Genomic DNA, 19,672 nt, shown 5'->3' with positions numbered 1-19,672 from the left:
CGGGACGTGTCGGGTTCTCGAAATTTTCGGGATTCTCGAGAGACAACAACATACAGATATTTTTACATTATAAACTGTTTAAGGTGTGCGTACTATTGGCGTTATTACAAAATTGGATCTTATGGATGATGGTACCGATGCAAGAGATATTTTGGAAAATAAATTGCTACCTCTGAGGCGAGGTTATATCGGTGTCGTCAACAGAAGTCAGAAAGATATAGAAGGTCGAAAAGATATAAAAAATGCTTTAGCCGCCGAAAGAAAATTCTTCCTAAGGTATAAATCATTAATGAAGAATTGTTAACTTGCAAGGGAATGTCGAGGCTTGCCCCCTCAAAATTGCGTAAAACTTAGCGTGCAGATATATTTTTGGACGAAGGTGTTTCAGCAATGTTACTCTCCAGTTTTGTGTGCAAGACAATTTACCGGTTACTATCCCTACCTCCCTTCAGATAGATCTCAAAGGGATTATTCGCGAGCTTGAAGTGTGTATGGATTATAACTGTTCGTGAACTGTTCACGAACTGTTCTCTCCAATGTGAACCCGGCATAAAAAACGGACTTTGATTTCGTCTTTCAATTCTGAAGGGGTCAAGTCTCAATGATTCCTTTTGAATGATTTAACAAAATATATATGACATTGTTTTATGCAATTAGCCATCCATCTTATCGGCACCTAGCTGACAGATTAGGAACGCCGTATTTACAAAGAGTTTTGAACCAACAATTGACGAATCATATTAGGGATACTTTACCAGCATTAAGAGACAGATTACAAAAACAGTTGCTTACATTGGAAAAGGATGTAGACCAATACAAACATTTTAGACCCGATGATCCCGCCATAAAAACAAAAGCTATGTTACAGTAAGTATTTCTATGAATGTAATTTATTACATGTGATGAATTTTATTATAATTATAATTTTTTTAATATTTCTTTAATATTTTGATTGTTTAATTTAATATAATTTTAATAAAACTTTACACTTATAGACGGAAAAAATTACAAATAGCGAATGCATATACATATAACAAATTTTATGTCTCGCATTTTGTAATGTATTTATAAATATAATTTTTACCAACTAAACTTACCTTTTATAGTTTTCTTTTAAAGCACATTATGGGTGGAGGGTCTTGACATTTTAGAGAATTTTCTTATTTTTCAGATCAATTCAAATGTATATGTAGGTATTATATTTTTCTCATTGTTTTTTAACAATGTGTGTATCATTTGCATGACATTTTTAATGCACTGTATATTTTTATTTAATCTACTAAAGAGTGGAAATTAACAATTGTTTTCACTAACGAAGGGAGTTCTAACATACGAGTGAATTATAATTGAATTTATAATTCCATAATGTTAAATGTTGTGACTCTCTGCCCATATAATTAATATTATTATTGAATGCTTGTCTACACATTGATTGAAAGAAAACTATTTTTAAGGATGATACAGCAGCTCCAGTCAGATTTTGAAAGGACTATAGAAGGTTCTGGATCTGCGCAAATCAATACAAATGAACTCAGCGGAGGCGCTAAAATAAACAGATTATTCCACGAACGTTTCCCATTTGAAATAGTTAAAATGGAATTTGATGAAAAAGAATTGAGAAGAGAAATTGCTTTCGCCATTAGGAATATTCATGGTAAATTACTGCTACTATTTTTACACTTTTATTATACTAAAATAAAGTATTAGTATATTTTACAATATCATACTGAAGTTGACCCAGATCATTGATCGGAAAATTTAATAAACAAAACTTGTTTACGTACGCGTATATAAAAATACATCGATACCCGTTTTAGTTTAAAAATATTATTAACATCTATGTAATGTCATAGGTATCAGGGTTGGTCTGTTTACTCCCGACATGGCCTTTGAGGCAATAGTCAAGAAACAAATCAATAGACTCAAAGAACCTAGTCTAAAATGTGTAGACTTAGTTGTGCAGGAACTCAGTAACGTTGTACGCATTTGTACGGACAGGGTAAGTAAATTTATTTCTTATCCGTGAAATTTTAAACGATGTGTATATTTAATAGAGTTGTCCATTTTCTGTCGCAGATGTCGCGTTATCCTAGATTGAGAGAAGAAACGGAACGTATCATAACCACTCACATTAGGCAACGAGAACAGATGTGCAAGGAACAGTTGGTACTTTTGGTCGATTGTGAACTGGCTTATATGAATACAAATCACGAAGATTTCATTGGTTTCGCCAAGTAAGTTATTTATATGTTAAATTATATGTTTTTGTAGTTACTCAGCAAAATCAAGAGAGTAAACAATATGATAGACAAATTTTATTTTTAAAGATCGCACATTTAGCGCTATATGTTGTTCTTTTACATTCATGACTGCAGCTATAGTTTTTAATGTATTCGTATCCACCAATGTTGGGAACCTTGTTTGAAAAATGTGTCTTTGATCTTTAAAGTATTCAAAGTAATGGTACTATTTTTTTATGATATCTAACAATAAAATTTCTTATGAGTATTGATCGCTAGTTACGTTTATACGGATCTTTTTAATGTGAGACAAAAGTAATACAAAATTGTATGATTATGCAAGGGAGTCCACCAGAAACAGAACGTACATATAGCTACACTTCACTATTAATTCTTTAGCTCGATTAATGCTTAATGAACGCGTACACATAGAAAGTATATAATTAATTAATTACAATAAATATTCAAACAGACGGTCGTTAATATCAATTCGAGTATATAATCGTAGATTAAATTCACCGGGACAAATGCGTCATAATACTTATCGAACATCACTTTATTTTAACAATCAAACATTTTTATAAATATTAAACGCTTTATAAAATTTAAAAAATTATAATCTCTTCGTTTCTGAGTTAATTGTAAAGAAATCGCCAAATTCGAACCAAAAATTTTTCGTAATATACAGGGTGTTCGGCCATCCCTGGGAAAAATTTTAATAGGGGATTCTAGAGGCCAAAATAAGACGAAAATCAAGAATACCAATTTGTTGATGGAGGCTTCGTTAAAAAGTTATTAACAATTAAATTCAAAAATTTCAAATCGTTCTGGAAAAATTATTTTCGGCTGCGGGGGTCAATTACAATCATTTTTGGTGAATACACATTCCTCCGAAATCCTATCCACTTTCGAGAAAAAAAATCGAGAAGGTACGAATTTTTTCGACGGAAAAAAAAAATTTCGAATCGTTTTGGAAAAATTATTTTCGGTTGCAGGGGAAATTACAATCATTTTTGGTGAATAGACATATCCCCGAAATCTTGCGCATTTTCGAGAAAAAAATTCAATACAAGCGGAACTTTAAACGTTAATAACTTTTTAACGAAGCCTCCATCAACAAATTGGTATTCTTGATTTTTGTATAGTATCATCCCAAATGTTGGTACAATGAACATTTTTTCCTAGTAGATGTAGGAACTCAAATGTTACTCTGTATGAAAGATGTGAATATGAGAAAATAGACTGGGGACTACTGAACTTCAGAGTTTGGTGTTCCAGGCCTAATTAAAATACTTTTCGTTCTTGAAGATTGGAAAGGAAAACGTTCTTTCAATTCTATCCGATTTAATTTTCCATTTGAGAAAATATTGATGATTTCGATGAATCTGAGTAAAAGTGACTTTTGTTTAAAAAGCCATGTAACTTTTTTCCAATATTGTTTTGTGTCTTTAACAACATTTGAGATAATTTGGTGTTCTACTTCTGGTCGATTACTCTATAAGATGTTAAAATCTCTGAAAGAAATTCTCTGACTTGCAGCAATGAATTATATATTGCATGACAAATGTAAATTCAACACATAGTATAGCTCACATGATGATAATATGCTTTACTAATATAAACACAATATTTATTTAAAACATGGTTTCTGTTGAGAAATCTTACTTTAGATTTCCTAAAATCAAAAAGAAAATAATACTTAAAAAAAAAATCACAGATTACATTACATATACAGTTAGTAACATTAGTCTGCTTGCTAAATTTTTTTCTTTTTTTTAATGCAAATTGTATTATATACGTTGATATATATTTGAGTTTATAATAAATATATATCCATATATAATATGTGATTATACCGTATTTTCCTGAATCAAACAATGATAAACGTAATTATGAGAAAAAAATCATTATAATTCAAATCACTTGTAATACTACACGCTTAATTGTGTTGATATGATGCTAGTATTCGGGTTCATACGGTGTATTTCAAATGTGCATGCTTTGCTAAAGTCAGTTCACATAGCAAGCTTTAAAACTAGCAAATATTGTTAGTCCATTTTGTCCTACAAGGCTAAGGTACACGTTTTTTGTATCATTAATCAATAGTAGAATTTACTGCTGTTCTATCTACTTCGTGTATATTTGTATGACACTTTGTGTCATATCTGTCTATCTATATATATATATGTATGTATATATATATACATAGTCATATTAAATTGTATCTCACATGTTTCCTCTTTGCAATAAGTATACTTCTATATCTTAATTCTTTATTTCTATATAACGAACATAATTTTTGTTCATTTTTCTATTTTACGTATTTAAAACATGATTTATTTTCAAAATTTAAATTATTAAATGAAATGCAAAAAGTAATATGGAAATGAGATATTGTGAACATTTTTTGTAGGTTTAATTTAATTTTCATTTCATCTCTATAGTAATATATATTACCTTGACTTTTCATTTCTTGAAACATATCGCGCGAATCCTAAGAAAACATTTGTATATTATGTCTTATGTTATTGTACAATTAAGAATAATTGAATCAAAATATCATAGTATTATAACTTCTGCTGTAACACAACCTTTTATATCATTAAAGGCAAGACATACTTAATATTAATAGGTATCCCTAATTGTCGGCTAATTAGTCTTGAATATGATTAACTCTTGGGATGTATGTACGTTATTAATACTGCCCTCATTAAAATTATATGTTATAGAAATTTAACATATGTATGTCTTTCCTTCAATAACATAGCATATACACATCTCCTGACATTTGTTTCCATTCATTAATTCTTAATACTTCACAATTAAAGAAATAATTTAATTATATCGGCAGCGCGGCAGCCAGTAGCCATAATGCAAGGTAAGAATTATAAAGTACATTGGAACAAAGATTTACACTACATTTTTCTTCCTTTTCCATTTTCACGCTCTTCATTTTTTTTTTTTTAATGCTTACTTTTTATTTTTACTTTCCCTAGCATTCGGTTTTTATCCTTTTTTTTTCTTCTTTTTTTTATACCGAAAAATATAATCCATAACATAGTGATTTCCAATTCATTTTTATATTCCATACAGCAAAAAAATATAAGACGGTATTGTTTTAGTAAATTTTGATTTCCTTAAAAAATAAATCAAAATCTATTCTTCATTGTTTAACGTTTTATTAATGATAGTCCTTTCACATAGTGCAATTGTGAAAATTGTGTTTATACGTGTGTATATCAGCAATTAATAATTTTATAAACACTGTCAATTATAATTAACGTATATCGAAAAAAATGGAAATATAATTAATGAAAATGAACAGAAATCTTGTCAAACATTACACACTATTACGTATAAATTGACATTCACTTTTCTTTGGCTACATTTTTTATATTTATTTTACATAGCGTAGAACATGGTCATAATTTATGAAAAATTTAATTATTTTAATTTTTTTGTATATATTTGCACAAAACAAATATACTACCAAATGAACCATTCATTGCTTAAATCATTCGTAAATGCTCCAAATTGTATATTTCATACAGCACTATCAAATTTTTCACCATTTCTGACTTTCTTCCATAATGAATGTAACATGCGCTTATGCAGTTTTTTATGCATTATGATTTCCTAAATTACCGCAGTGTTGATTAAGTAGTAATGATATTGTGTGTATTTTCATGTTATAAATGATGTGCACATCCAGAAATATACAAATGTGACATTTAATGCTGTATGAAAGAGTATATGCATGGAATTGGTGTGGCTGTATGTCATAGTTTTCATATATATAAATTAAAACAATTTAAAAGGTAAAATTACATTTTTTTAAATTCTGTCAGTTTTATTATGATCAATTATAAATAAAAAAATATATATTGCCCATGTGATTATCCTGTATACATTGTTATTCTTTTGTCATGTTTCATTTTTAATGATTTTTATATTGTAAGTGCACATGTTTTGAAAATTTTAATTATTTAATATAATTCACAATTTATTTAGCGACAAATTAAATTTGAAATTGTGTGAACGTTTGTGTAAGTTAATGAACAGTTGCTAGGTTTTTACCCTGCTAGATCTTTTTATACAATAAACTAACAAGTTTTTGTGGCAAGTTGTTATAATGAATTTTTGTATATGGGTATTAAAATATTTTCTTCTATTTGACATTTCATTATACATTATTCCTTGTGTTACAGTGCACAACAATCTTCAGAAAATGCTGTTAAATCCGGGCGCCACACATTAGGCAATCAAGTAATTCGTAAAGGGTACATGTGCATTCATAATCTTGGTATAATGAAAGGTGGTTCCAGAGATTATTGGTTTGTCTTAACATCAGAGAGTATTTCATGGTTCAAAGACGAAGAAGTAATTATAATTATAAAATTTTAATTATAACGTAAATACTAATATTTAGTTTGTTTATTAGTCTTCACGAGCAATCAAATTAACGCGTCTACAATATTTAAAAAAATACAGTTCTTGATTTCCTTTGAATTAAATTATGGTACTCTACTGTAATATTGGATATTATTCTATATACCATCCATAAAATTTGAAAAAAAAAACCAAAACCTGAGGATCGAAAATGTTAATTAGATTGTTTAACTAATAAACACATTAAATTTTTTTTAATTAGCAAACATGAAATTATATTATTATTATGACTAGTAATATATCGATACTAATCGCAATTTATTATTCTTTTCTTCAGGAACGCGAAAAGAAGTACATGCTACCTTTAGATGGATTGAAATTGCGCGATTTGGAACAAGGCTTCATGTCTCGGCGACATTTGTTCGCTTTGTTTAATCCAGAGGGCAGAAATGTTTATAAGGATTACAAACAACTCGAATTGAGTTGTGAAACACAGGATGATGTTGATTCCTGGAAGGCCTCTTTCCTCAGAGCTGGTGTATATCCTGAAAAATCAATGGAGCAAACAAATGGAGAAGGAGAGGTAAGATTCCTCAATATTATTACAAAAATAAATGTATGACATATACAGAATGCATCATACGACTGAGATGTGATGATGACTCAGTGCTGTTAGATACAAATGTTTTTTAATTCATTTTTCTAATACGCGTTAACTTCCATTCTTTTGTATGTTCACAGTACTGTATACTTTTGTATATAATATTAAATAAAATATTTATGTGTTAATGAGACAGAAGGCACAATTGTCCCCATTACGTGACGCACTCTGTATATTCAAATAGCTATTGTATTTCAGTAAACATTGAAGGATATTTAATGATCAAATGAACTCAATTAAAATGTACAAACGTATTGCGTCTTTTTCGTTCAAGAATAAGTTATTTACTTATTTATATCCGTAGAAGCTCGAAATGATTATTATAAATTGTAATACCTTTTATTATGTTTATTAGAAAAGATTATTTTTATTTATTGTAGGATAAGGAGCGGGTGAGTTAAAACGAGAAATGTAATCAAAATTTTTTGCTTGTATGATTTTAAATGTGTGGTGGTGTGATATTTTTACAGAATATCATAGTTGAAAACATTTTTGTGTAATATTTTAAATTTATTTCCATGATTAGGCCCTTTATAATAAAAAAAAAGCTAATTCTAAAGTATATAACAAATTTTTTTGCTTTCTACTAAGCACAATAACTGTTATAAAAAATTACAAAATACGAAGCAACTCGTGTGTATTGCAAAGTCACTCTCATTTATTTTAATAGTATCATATTGTAACACAAATATGAATTGCACAATTTGTGTCTATTTATTGATTTCGTAAAGAATTAATTAAATTTTTGCATTGCAATGAATGCTTCTTGCCTCTAATCAACTAAAGGAAGGATACGAGGTTTGTACGATTGTAGGATCTTGTAGACATACAAAATACTCAACACTCACACAAATATAGGACACCTCCACCCGACTCTGCTTTTTAATTACGAGTACAATATGCCACTAAAATACGAATGTGCTGTTTATAAAAATATTTTCTTTTTCCTCACAGCATTTCTACTTGAACGTAATATCAATAACACTTAAATTATTGCAAGTGTATTTTTTTTTAATATTTTTTACGAATCACAACAAACTGTAAATATACAATTTTAATTTTTATTGTTGTAACCATTAATATGTAAAACTTGTGAATCATTTATAGGGTGGATCAGAGGCTCAGTCATCAATGGATCCTCAATTGGAGCGTCAAGTGGAAACCATTAGGAATTTAGTAGATTCATACATGAAGATTGTTACAAAAACTACTCGCGATCTGGTTCCAAAGTCAATTATGCATTTGATCATTAATAATGCAAAGGACTTCATCAACGGAGAGTTGTTAGCACATCTCTATGCAAGCAGTGATCAGGTAACAATTTATATAAATTTAAAATAAGCTTTGAATTCATGTGTTATTTAATTTAAAAATAAATTATTTGATGTATGTTACAGGCTTCAATGATGGAGGAATCGCCCGAAGAAGCACAAAAACGAGAAGAGATGTTGCGTATGTATCATGCATGCAAGGAGGCACTTCGTATTATTGGAGATGTTTCGATGGCAACAGTTTCCACTCCTGTACCGCCGCCGGTGAAAAATGATTGGTTGGCATCTGGCGAAAATCCAAGGTAACAATTATGTTATTATTTTCATTGTCGCTTATGCATTTAACTAATTCGGTATCTTTCAATCTTGTACTGCCTGCTTTTGCCACATACACTTGAACACCGTTGAAACAGTCTTGGGTAAGAGCTACTATGTTTCTACTAATTACCTATTTCCTTTTTTTTTCTTTTTTTTCTTATCTCAATTGAAAGAAGAATTTAATTTTTTTTTTTTTTTTTTGAAACCTGCATATACACGTCGTATGCTTTGTATTTTTATTTTAAAATGAGCCTCCTGCAATTTTCCGTTAGCAAATTTACTTTATGCTTACGTGTACGTGTCTATTTACTTATTTATTAGAATATAATACAAAGTATTCACGATTAAAATACAGTTGAACTTGGTTATAAGGAGCACTTAGGGATCAATCAAATTTCTTTCTTATAATCATTATTTACTGTATTAGCGGTAAGTTGAGTCCGCCTCTTTTTCCTTCATCAATTCTCAAAAACTTTATTTAAAAAAATGTAATCAAGAAACAAAAGAAATATTTGAATTACGTATCCACATATTATTTGCAATAATGTTATATGTATACTACAAAAAGTATAAACTACAATATTATTTAATAAAACATTTCTTCTCATTATCAGTGTACATCAATTATGATTTCAAAACAATATTATATGAGTTTAAAACCTATTACAGTCTTAAGTCTGGTGTTTTAATATATTACGTGAACTCTGTTGCTATTATTTATGTTGTAACGAATTTGTTACAGGTTATCACCACCATCACCTGGTGGGCCAAGACGTGGAGTGACACAGCCACCACCTCTTTCTAGTTCTCGAGCACCACCGCCGGTTCCAACAGGTGCCCGGCCAGCACCGGCCATTCCTAACCGACCTGGACCCGGTGGACCACCACCGTCGCGTGCTACGCCTGGCCTACCTCCTCCTCTAATACCATCGTAAGTACAACAAAAACACACTCACGTATAATTTAACAAAAATATACCTTGTGAAGTTCAGTACAGAAAACATTAAAAGAGATGCATAAGTTCGAAGCACTCTGTACCGTCAAGTATTTTTCAATTGTCAAGTTTTACACGTAAGAAATTTTTGCACAACAACGTTCTGCCAGTTTGTGTCAAGATAGTCCTGTGTCTTTGTAACGAGGTGAAGGTCCTTTTGATTTAATCTTCGCTAAAAGTATTCAAATGGAAATTTGCAGTTGCTTCTCCATATAGCTTTGTGTGATTGGGGCTTTGGTGCTAACTTCACTTTCTATTGCAGGCGCCGACAATAAGTCTTCGCACTAACTCGCCTATTCGCTACTAATCAATACATATATATATACATATATCGATTGCATCTAGTCAGTGTACATTTTACACGAAATACAATTTCCTAATGCTACATGTTCTGTCTGCATATATTACAGATTATGAGATCGCTGTTAATTAGGGGTGTGTAATGTATAGCGTTTACATTAATTAGTGACCGACATATGCTCTGAATGATTTTGACGAGCAAGTTATATCTTCATCTGTTACGCATCTGATCCGTACCAATGACCTACATTTATTTTCGAGAGGTCCAATTATTTCGTAAGAATGACCAAGAAATCATTTCTCATAATTTCGATCGTGTTTTGTCCTTTAACAAGATTCCGAAACTTTTATGCTCATTTTCAGAGTCATCTTAACGGAGCGTACACGATTTCGTACATAAACGTTTGCACACCTCTAATTAAAATCCTAATTGTCTATGATAATGATTAATCGGCACTAGTGGAAAAATCACTAGATATAAATTGCGCTCATTCGTAACAAATTAAACTAGGTAGAGTGATATATTTCTTTCAATGTAAATTAGTTCGACGGAATTGTACATGAAGCCTGTATATACAACTAAAAACGTTGTAAAATAGATGGTCTTGGGTTCTTATTGCAAGTGAATAGACGTATTCATTCGCTTACTAACAGTATGACATTTTAATTATAAACAGCCGCTCATGAGATACAATCACAAGTGTTTATGAGGCATATTTAACATAAGAATTGTATGAGAATGTAATATACGATACACGATGGTCTTGCAATACATGTTACGTCTGAAAGCTTTTAAACCTTCTAATACCGTTGCTTTATTCCTACTATTAATTCGTTAAACTGTATTGACATCAATTTGAAACTTTTTGTCAATCATTAACTAGGGACAGATATGTCGGTGCCTGTATTTAAACATTTTTTTTCTCTTAAAGGAAGTTCACAACATTCAATCGTAACATGACAATTCCGCGTTGTACGTGTTTACCGTTTTTTCGATCCACGTGTTCAAGGACGATACATACTTAGGATGTTCAGTCTATAGTGTAGAGTATGTCCGGTTTAAATATACACACGCAATTATTTCTCAAATAATTGAAAGTGCAAAATAAGTTGTTTGATTTAAATAGGAATATATAATACTGAACTTGAATTTTCTGCAAGATTATTACTTGTGGAGATTTCAATATCACTTTCAATTTTTCTATATGGAACCATGGTATTTTCACGACATGATACACTTGAAAAATAAATTGATTTCATTTAGAAAAGTTCGAAATGTTAAAAATTTTCTCAACGTTATTCAAATTTTGTTAAGTTGTGCCTAACTGGTAATTGTGACAGACGGTCGAAAATTGAAAATAGTCAAGAATGTGTTTAATATTAATTAATGTTACAGTCTTCAACGTGTAGTGGTTTATTTTGTATTAAAAGATTGTGGTGTTCAAATTCTGTATGGTTAATTTTTAGTCGAACAATTAGTATGTGTTGTTTTCTGTTTTAATATGGGTGAGGGTTTACAATTGAAAAGAAAATTTTATATTGCAGAAACAACTAATTGTGCAACTATTCGTATTAATACATTGGTCATCAGAATTTATTAATTGTGAGCAGTAATCAGCAGTAATTTGTTTTTTATAAAGTAAACTAAAATTCTAATTAATATTTATTTATATATCAATCTTACGACGCTGTTATTGCGTCGTATCATTGAAAATTCAATTGTGTATATTTATTCACAATTGTAGGGATTCTTCTTATGTTACAGTACTTTAAAATAAGTTGAACTCTAAATGTACACGTATGCGCCAGTATCCTGAAAGAGGTTATTTACAGTACTTATCTCGTTTGATAAATGCCCTCATTCTTAAATTTTAGTTTAAAATTATACAAATATTTTGTGGTATACACTGTGTGGTAAATACAATTTATTTATTAGTGTGATCGTTTTACTGACATTCATTTGATCACAGGCAAAAGTACAGGCGACATTGAAGTCTTTGCAATTAATGATCTCCGTCGCTTCTCCAGAATCAACCTTTTTTAAACTTCGAACATTTGGGAAACAGTTGCGTGTGCATATTGGAACTGGACATACTGTACATTACAATATAGGTCGAATTTATATCAATCGAGGTGTACAGTAAACCCTGTTTGTATGTCACTCGCTTAAAAGCAACAATTACAGCCCCGCCATTATTACCGTTAAAATACAGATTTGTACATTTCTCACTATATTTTCATAAAAATAGTAGATTGACTGGCTTTCCCGGATGAAAGTGAATTCAAACATGAATCCCGTTTGGTTCATTTTTAATTACATGATTAATGATGATTACATATAATTAAAAACAATCGAAACAAGGTTATGTTTGGAGTCGTTTTTATCGGAAGAATCTCGTCAAACAGTTGGTAATATTCTCGTGAAAATATAATAAAGAATATAAATGTTAATATTTTCCATTAGCGGTTGACTCATCGACACGCTATGTGATATCGCTTTAAAGTTTCGATCGTCGATGTAATACGAGACTCCTCGTACGCCGAACTTGAAATGTGAGTCTTAACCTCGGTTCAAAATAAAAAATAGGTCGATGTATGTGAAGAATAGCGGTACACAACCTCAATGTATGCAAACTAGCGGATTTTTATGACGTACAAGCGGGGATTATTGTATAATATACTATTAAGGCATTGCAAAAAAAAAAAAAGTGTGATTTATGGTAAAATCCGAGTGTGCGTGGTGTATGTTTAGTCGTGGGGGTGGTCTACAGCAGAGGATGACGCAAGCCGCGACGGAAGCCGCTGCTAACGCCGCTGTGAACGAGCTGATGGATGCATTCAAGATCAAGTAAATAGACTTCCTGTCCATAATTTTCTATAACGGAGTCTTTTACCCTTAACCACCATTACGATGGGTACTCTTATTTAAGTTGCGCAAGTAGATTGGTAGACTGTTCAGGGTTGAGAATGAACACTAATTCGATGTCCTTACTGTTTTTTTTTTTTTTCGATAGAGTTTTGAATAACAAATTTTTTCCGCGTAACCGCTATGTTTCTCTCTTCTTTGCTCTCTTTATCACACTCTCTCCCTCTCTCTCTCTTGCATGGTCCGAGAAATTGAATTAACAGCGTTGATGCCTTCAAAGAGTGTATATCATTACGAATATTAACGTGCACATAACATATATACAGAAATAAGAGCACGCGAACCGTGTGTGTTGCATTGTTGCATAATGCTATGTAGAAAATACGATTAAAGGAATATCTCTGTATATTTGTAACACGTGTAATTTGCTTCGTGGTATTCCTTGTATATTATTCTAACCCCCCTCCGTGAAAAGATTAACTATTTAAAAGAAAAAATAAAAAAAATAAAAGAAATAAATATACTTTTACGAACAGCAGAGTTAACGGGCGTGCATTGTGTAATTATACAATGAAATACAGAGGGGTACAAGAAATTTCCGAATCTAATGTATAAAGGAAAAGTATATATAAATTTTAACTCTGTTTCGCTCTCGATGCTGAAAAGCAGAGGGCGTTAGAGCTCGTAGATGTGTAAAGACAGAGTTATATATCTTCAATATAATTGTATCCAGTGAATCTATCCTGGAAAGTCTACCAGAACCCTATAATGTGATCAAAGGTAGTTTCGATTAGACGGAATTCCGTTGCGAATGTGAAACGTTTTTGTATTATAATTAGTCACGGTGAATTCATCGATTGCGTAAAGATTCGTTTCCAAATTCTGTTTTTTGTCTCGCTCGCGACGAGCAGGGAGAAGCAAACAAACAAACAAACAAAAAAACACTAAAAATATTAAAAATAAAAAACAAAAAAAAAATGTCATGCTGTTGGGAAAAAGTCGAAAAGATTGTCGAACGTTCGTTTCGTCGTGTATTGATTGATCTTCGAATCGGCGACAAACTGTGTTAATACCGAATAATTTTAAGTATCGTAAAATACAGTCACTGTTTCTCTACCTCTTAAGATGTTCACCGTATTTAGTTCCATCTTAGCCGTTAATATTAAATACCGTACGAAGATATACATATATATACATACATAGCTAATCCCTATGAAATATTAATTACTAAAAGAAAAACAACGTGCTCAGACATAGGATGTGATATAGCGTAGAATGCTTCAAGGATTTTGCATGAAAATCCTGAGTCGCGAATCCATACACTCTCTTCTCTCTCTCTCTCTACTCTCTCTACTTCTACTCTACTCTGTCTCTGAATAGGTCTAAACTGACACTAACTGATACCGGATCAGAATAATTAATATAACAGTAATCGTATATCGTTAACAATGTATAATGGATGTATATCACGCGTCGGGCGTTCAAGAGCTTTTTATTGTATTACTGAGAAACTTGTTGTTTCCTAGGCTCCTCGACCGTGCTTGGCAATTTAGTTACATTGTACGTGTATATAAGGAGAAATATAACGATGTGTACCACGTTCTTGTAATTAGACGCGTACACGTCTCGCGAAGCAACGTGCTTCGAATTTTGCGTAGTACTTCGATGATCAGAAACGCTTCGACTGTACGATAATGTCGTAATATTTATATATAATTTATAATTATATATAAATGTATAATATTCTGAATATTTTGAATTATATATAATTTACATATATATTTATATATGGATATATAAATATAAATGTACATAGATATAATTTTGGATAATATTATTGTAAGGGAACTTTGAGGGGGACGGAGTACTTGATATTTGTTCTAACAACTGCCTGTGGGATTAACTAAAATTATTGTACATTCTTTCCATTTTTCGAAAACACAAACTAAAATTCTATAAAATCTTTTGCAAAGACTAAATTTGTTACTGTTTTTTTTTTTTTTTTTTTTTTTGTCTTTATGTGGTTATCGATGTATAAAAGTTAGAAAATCCCAAAAGTACACATATCTCGTAATCAAAAAGGTTTTGCGGTAATTAATTCTTATAAATCTCAACGCGTAAATATATCCTATACAGGGTGTTCGGTCACCCCGGGGAAAAATTTTAATGGGAGATTCTAAAGGCCAAAATAAGACGAAAATCAAGAATATCCATTTCTTGACTGAGGCTTCGTTAAAAAGTTATTAAAAAATTCAATTAAAAAATTTCAAATCATTCTGAAAAAATTATTTTCAATTGCGGAGCTCAATTATAAGCATTTTTTATGAATAGATATATCCCCGAATTCCTACCCACTTTCGAGAAAAAAATTCAAGTGTGAAATTTTTCGCCAAAAAAAGAAAATTTCTAATCATTCTGGAAAAATTATTTTCAATTACAGGGGCCAATTGCAATCATTTTTGGTGAATAGACGTACCCCCGAAATCCTATGCAGTTTCGAGAAAAAAATTCATTGCTGAAAATATATCTGACCATAACTGTCTGTTACCCTGAAAATTGAAAAATTTCAAATCGTTCTGGAAAAATTATTTTCGGTTGCGGGTATCAATTACAATCATTTTTGGTCATTGCACATACTTCTGAAATCCTACCCACTTTCGAGATGTGAAATTTTTCGGCGAAAAAAAAAATTTCAAATTGTTCTGAAAAAATTATTTTCAATTGCGGAGGTCAATTAAAATAATTTTTGGTGAATAGACCTACCCTGGAAATCCTACTCATTTTTTAGAAAAAAATTCATTACGGGCGGAACTTTAAGCGTTAATAACTTTTTAACGAAGCCTCCATCAACAAATTGGTGTTCTTGATTTTCGTCTTATTTTGGCCTCTAGAATTTTCCATTAAAATTTTTCCCAGGAGTGGCTGAACACCCTGTATAATACAGTTAATCCTTCTGCGGAATTTGAGTCATTTCAAGCATAAATTTAACGATTCTACATTAAATTAAAATTACAGATATTTATTCGAAAAAATAATATTAGTTGTCAAATTGCGAAACTGTTGCATTTATAATTATAAAAAAAAAATTCGTACTGATAATAAATTCGTAAATTCGTTAAATTTAATAAATTAAGTTACAATTGTCGTTTAGCTACGTGAGAGTTAATTCTGAACATTTCTCTACACTGAATTATAATCTCAGAAGAATATACACGTACAGTTTAAATATTTATGTACGAACTATCGATGTTTACTTGTTCCATTATCTTGAACACAAATATTAACTATCAAAATTGTTTTGCGAAATGGAATAACGTAATTGTATTCCAGAAACGAAACAATCACGAAATGAAGTAATACGTTATTTGAGATAGTGTTTCAAATAACCTTATTTTCATATTACGGGCGAAACTGCCATATGGATTATGGCTAGAAATATTGTGTAACATACTGAAACAAGTCAAGCTTATAATATAATAGTTTAATGCAATTAGAAAGAATATTGTTCTATATATGTGCTACTTAAAAGTACAAATAAAGTAATCGTATAAACGAAAGAACGCGCCAGCTTTCGTCGCGAAAATCACAAAGAACGGCGTATATTGCCCGTGGTTCCTGTAAAACAGAAATAATGAAATTATGAAATGTTATTACGAAAACTATAAAAGATAATTATATTTCTGAATATTCAAACCCAAAAAATATGTAATATATTTAATAGTATATGTTTCATTTTTTCATTATTTTCTTCAATTTGATTCGCGTATGCTTAAAGTGGTTATATCCACAGATTCCACAGACGGGTTCGTGTTTATGTGATTTGACGTTGCTCCGTTTCACTCGTGCAAGTTTCCCTAGAGAAAATGTCCGTGCATTCGCGGATGAATATATTTCCGTGGAATGGTCTCCGCGGTTTGATAGTCGGCAATCGAGAGCTTGAAAACGAGTATTTATCGTCGTTTGACCGATACCACGTCTAGTGGCGAGTTCGATTCTTCGAATGGCTCTACACAGTGACGCGCGGAATATCGAGAGTAGTGATCGAAGTGCAATTACAGAAAAGAAAATATTATTTTTCGTTACAGCAGAACGTCGAAGGTCTACCTGGGTAGATAACGATTTTTACGAGAGCATCGACGACGACAGGCTCGCTTTTCTCGTGTCACTGCGCCCTTCGTGTTCGGTTTTATCGATCGTACGAGAGAGAAAAAATTGTAAAGAATAGGAAGGACCACGAAAGACTGCCTTTGTTCCATTTGAAGGCGATCGTGCGATTCTCGAAATTAAGATGATTCTCTTCGATATTTTAAAGGGCCTAACGAGACTCAATAGTGTTATTCGATTTAACATGAATTTGTTTATGATAAATTTACGTAAGATACATGGACTTCAAGGGCCGTACGATGTTCGCTTGTTGTTTGATAGTTTGTTGCACGATGCCGGTCGAGGAACGTACCTTTCCGATATAACTCGCTTGATCGATCACCCCCACAGCTCGTGACTTAGATTACTCGCTGGATAACAGTTGAATCGATACGTACTAATTGTTCTGTACGATATGTATCGCGTATGTGTTGCATTTGATGAAAACACCAAAACGAAGGTTAGAGATATTAAAGGAAGACTCACGAGCAGAGCCACAAGTGGTATTATTGTAATGTTACTGTACAGAACTATCTATATCTGCGTATATAGATATACAAATACGTATAGATACACACGTACTAATCATTTTGTGCACTTTAATGGCAGAATTAAGTAGATCGTACGTTGGAATTACAGAGATACATTAGGATTACGATATGATTATTATAATTAACGACATTATTATATTATATACTGTATAGGATTAAAAGGTAACGTTACCCGTTTCAGTAGCGTGTAACGCGATCCATGTTCGGTAGATTATGAGACATTTTATTTTCGAGTTACACTCTTAGTATCGTTTCTTTGAAACACCGTCGTTCTTGTTGATCGTCGAACGAGACGATAGAAATATGATAGCTATATAACGTTTCAACAATTGGGCATATCAAGTAGATACGTTCGCAGAAAATGATCATTTAGAGTATCCAAATACTTTGATGTTCGTCGCCGATATACTGAGGGTTCCACCCTCCCGCAATTGTGCAAGTCTTCATTTAGAAAAATATAGTATTGTCCGAGAGGTTGTGGTAGGTTTGGGACCGAGCTGTGACAACTTCTCAGGCATTGTGAAATTAGTCTCGTCAGATATATTTCATATTCGGTTGTTAAATATTAGTCTAAGTCTGAATAATTAAAATATGATCGTTTTTATTGCATGAATTTTATCTATCAAATTGAAGCAGTTTTATAGTGACAAAGTAAAGATTATAAAAATGGTATTTTTCTTACTTTAGTGCAGCGGTGCACAACTTGCTGGACCAAATAAAATAATATTTTTGCAGGCTAATTAAAATAATACACCTGAATTTATATAATTTACTTATAGCGAAACGTTTATTAAGATTCGTTATCTTCTATTGACTTCTTGAGGCTGACGTTGTTTCCTAGATATAAGCTGCTTAATATTTGGCCTCTATGAAGTTGCAACATACTAATTGCACGATAGTATTTATATTTTTATTGTTTCCGATCCATTCTCGTTAACAAATGTAAATGCTGCCGGATACACTTATTGAAAAAAGTACATTATTCAAAATATTCGAATAAGAATCGTATTTTTAAAGGATGTTATCGTATCGTGTTGTTAAAATTTGTGCGCCATTGCTTTAGTGACTCGTTAATTCAGTTATCAACGTTCGATGACGTTAATATGTGGTGGGGATAACTTCGCGACAACTTCTCAGGCAATACTTTACCAAGGGCTGATTTGCACTAAACATTCTAGTTTGTTTCAAGAGACAAATTATTTTATCAACGTAAATTTTTATCATAAACGATACTGGCTGGGTGGAATCTTTGTTACAAACGTTACAACGAAAGACGATAAGTGAAGAAACTACGATGCGGCGAATCGCGATGCTTTCGACAGCCTTCGCGATTTCCGGTTGATGCTTCTTCACGCTCGCACCGTCAATTAACCGATCTTTCGTTCGAAAAAAGCCTTCGTATAATTGTTTATTTGTACTTCGTGTATTGTGCGATCTGTAACGATACTCCTCGCGTGTATCGAGCCTAAAATAAAGGGTCTTCGAGGATAAATTCTCGACTTTCGGGACTAATCCGATGAAACTAGCGTTGGCGATGTTTAGCGATGTCGTCGTTAACAGTACTAGAAATTACTAACAGATGGATGCAAAGGAAATAGTAATTAATCCCCGTGTGAACACTAGAATAATATTGTTATCGTACCTAGCATTTAACCGTGGAACAGAGAAGCGAATGTGCGCGCGTTTGTGACAGACTGATTTATTTGAACGTCTTAACCTCTTTAGGGACGTGTTATTTTTTATTTAGAATTAGCGAAAATTCGAACTGATATTTATCCATAACATCTGCCAATCTTGCCGCGTTATATTGTTGGACAATTTAATTGCGAACGAGCATTCGTCGTTAGTCCTACCAAGCATTTTATTATTGAATAATTTTTTATAAAATTTCGGCCATCTTCATAATTAATATAGTTGTTTTTTTTTTAAATAAATTAGT

General features: G+C 31.6%; 1 protein-coding gene across 10 annotated transcripts in view; it reads left to right on the top strand.

The window, feature by feature from the left end:
* Shi (dynamin-1 shibire) overlaps positions 1-19,672 on the top strand; it is a 29,368-nt gene that overhangs the window by 2,255 nt on the left and 7,441 nt on the right. The window contains exons 5-17 of one of the 10 annotated variants that reach the window (XM_076770875.1): positions 84-276; positions 658-867; positions 1,455-1,654; positions 1,854-1,999; positions 2,077-2,234; positions 5,092-5,118; positions 6,449-6,620; positions 6,967-7,212; positions 8,077-8,088; positions 8,398-8,604; positions 8,688-8,863; positions 9,685-9,810; positions 12,926-13,021. In XM_076770875.1, coding sequence (XP_076626990.1) covers positions 84-276; positions 658-867; positions 1,455-1,654; positions 1,854-1,999; positions 2,077-2,234; positions 5,092-5,118; positions 6,449-6,620; positions 6,967-7,212; positions 8,077-8,088; positions 8,398-8,604; positions 8,688-8,863; positions 9,685-9,810; positions 12,926-13,021 — 1,969 coding nt within the window. Of the gene's footprint in view, positions 1-83; positions 277-657; positions 868-1,454; positions 1,655-1,853; positions 2,000-2,076; positions 2,235-5,091; positions 5,119-6,448; positions 6,621-6,966; positions 7,213-7,670; positions 7,683-8,076; positions 8,089-8,397; positions 8,605-8,687; positions 8,981-9,621; positions 9,811-10,135; positions 12,887-12,925; positions 13,022-19,672 lie in introns of those variants that run through there. The other 9 variants (XM_076770871.1, XM_076770870.1, XM_076770878.1 and 6 more) reach the window with 9 other exon arrangements.

The sequence above is a fragment of the Colletes latitarsis genome, chromosome 8 (assembly GCF_051014445.1).
Source record: "Colletes latitarsis isolate SP2378_abdomen chromosome 8, iyColLati1, whole genome shotgun sequence".
NCBI classification, from domain to species: domain Eukaryota; kingdom Metazoa; phylum Arthropoda; class Insecta; order Hymenoptera; family Colletidae; genus Colletes; species Colletes latitarsis.
This window is presented reverse-complemented; position numbering and strand designations above follow the sequence as displayed.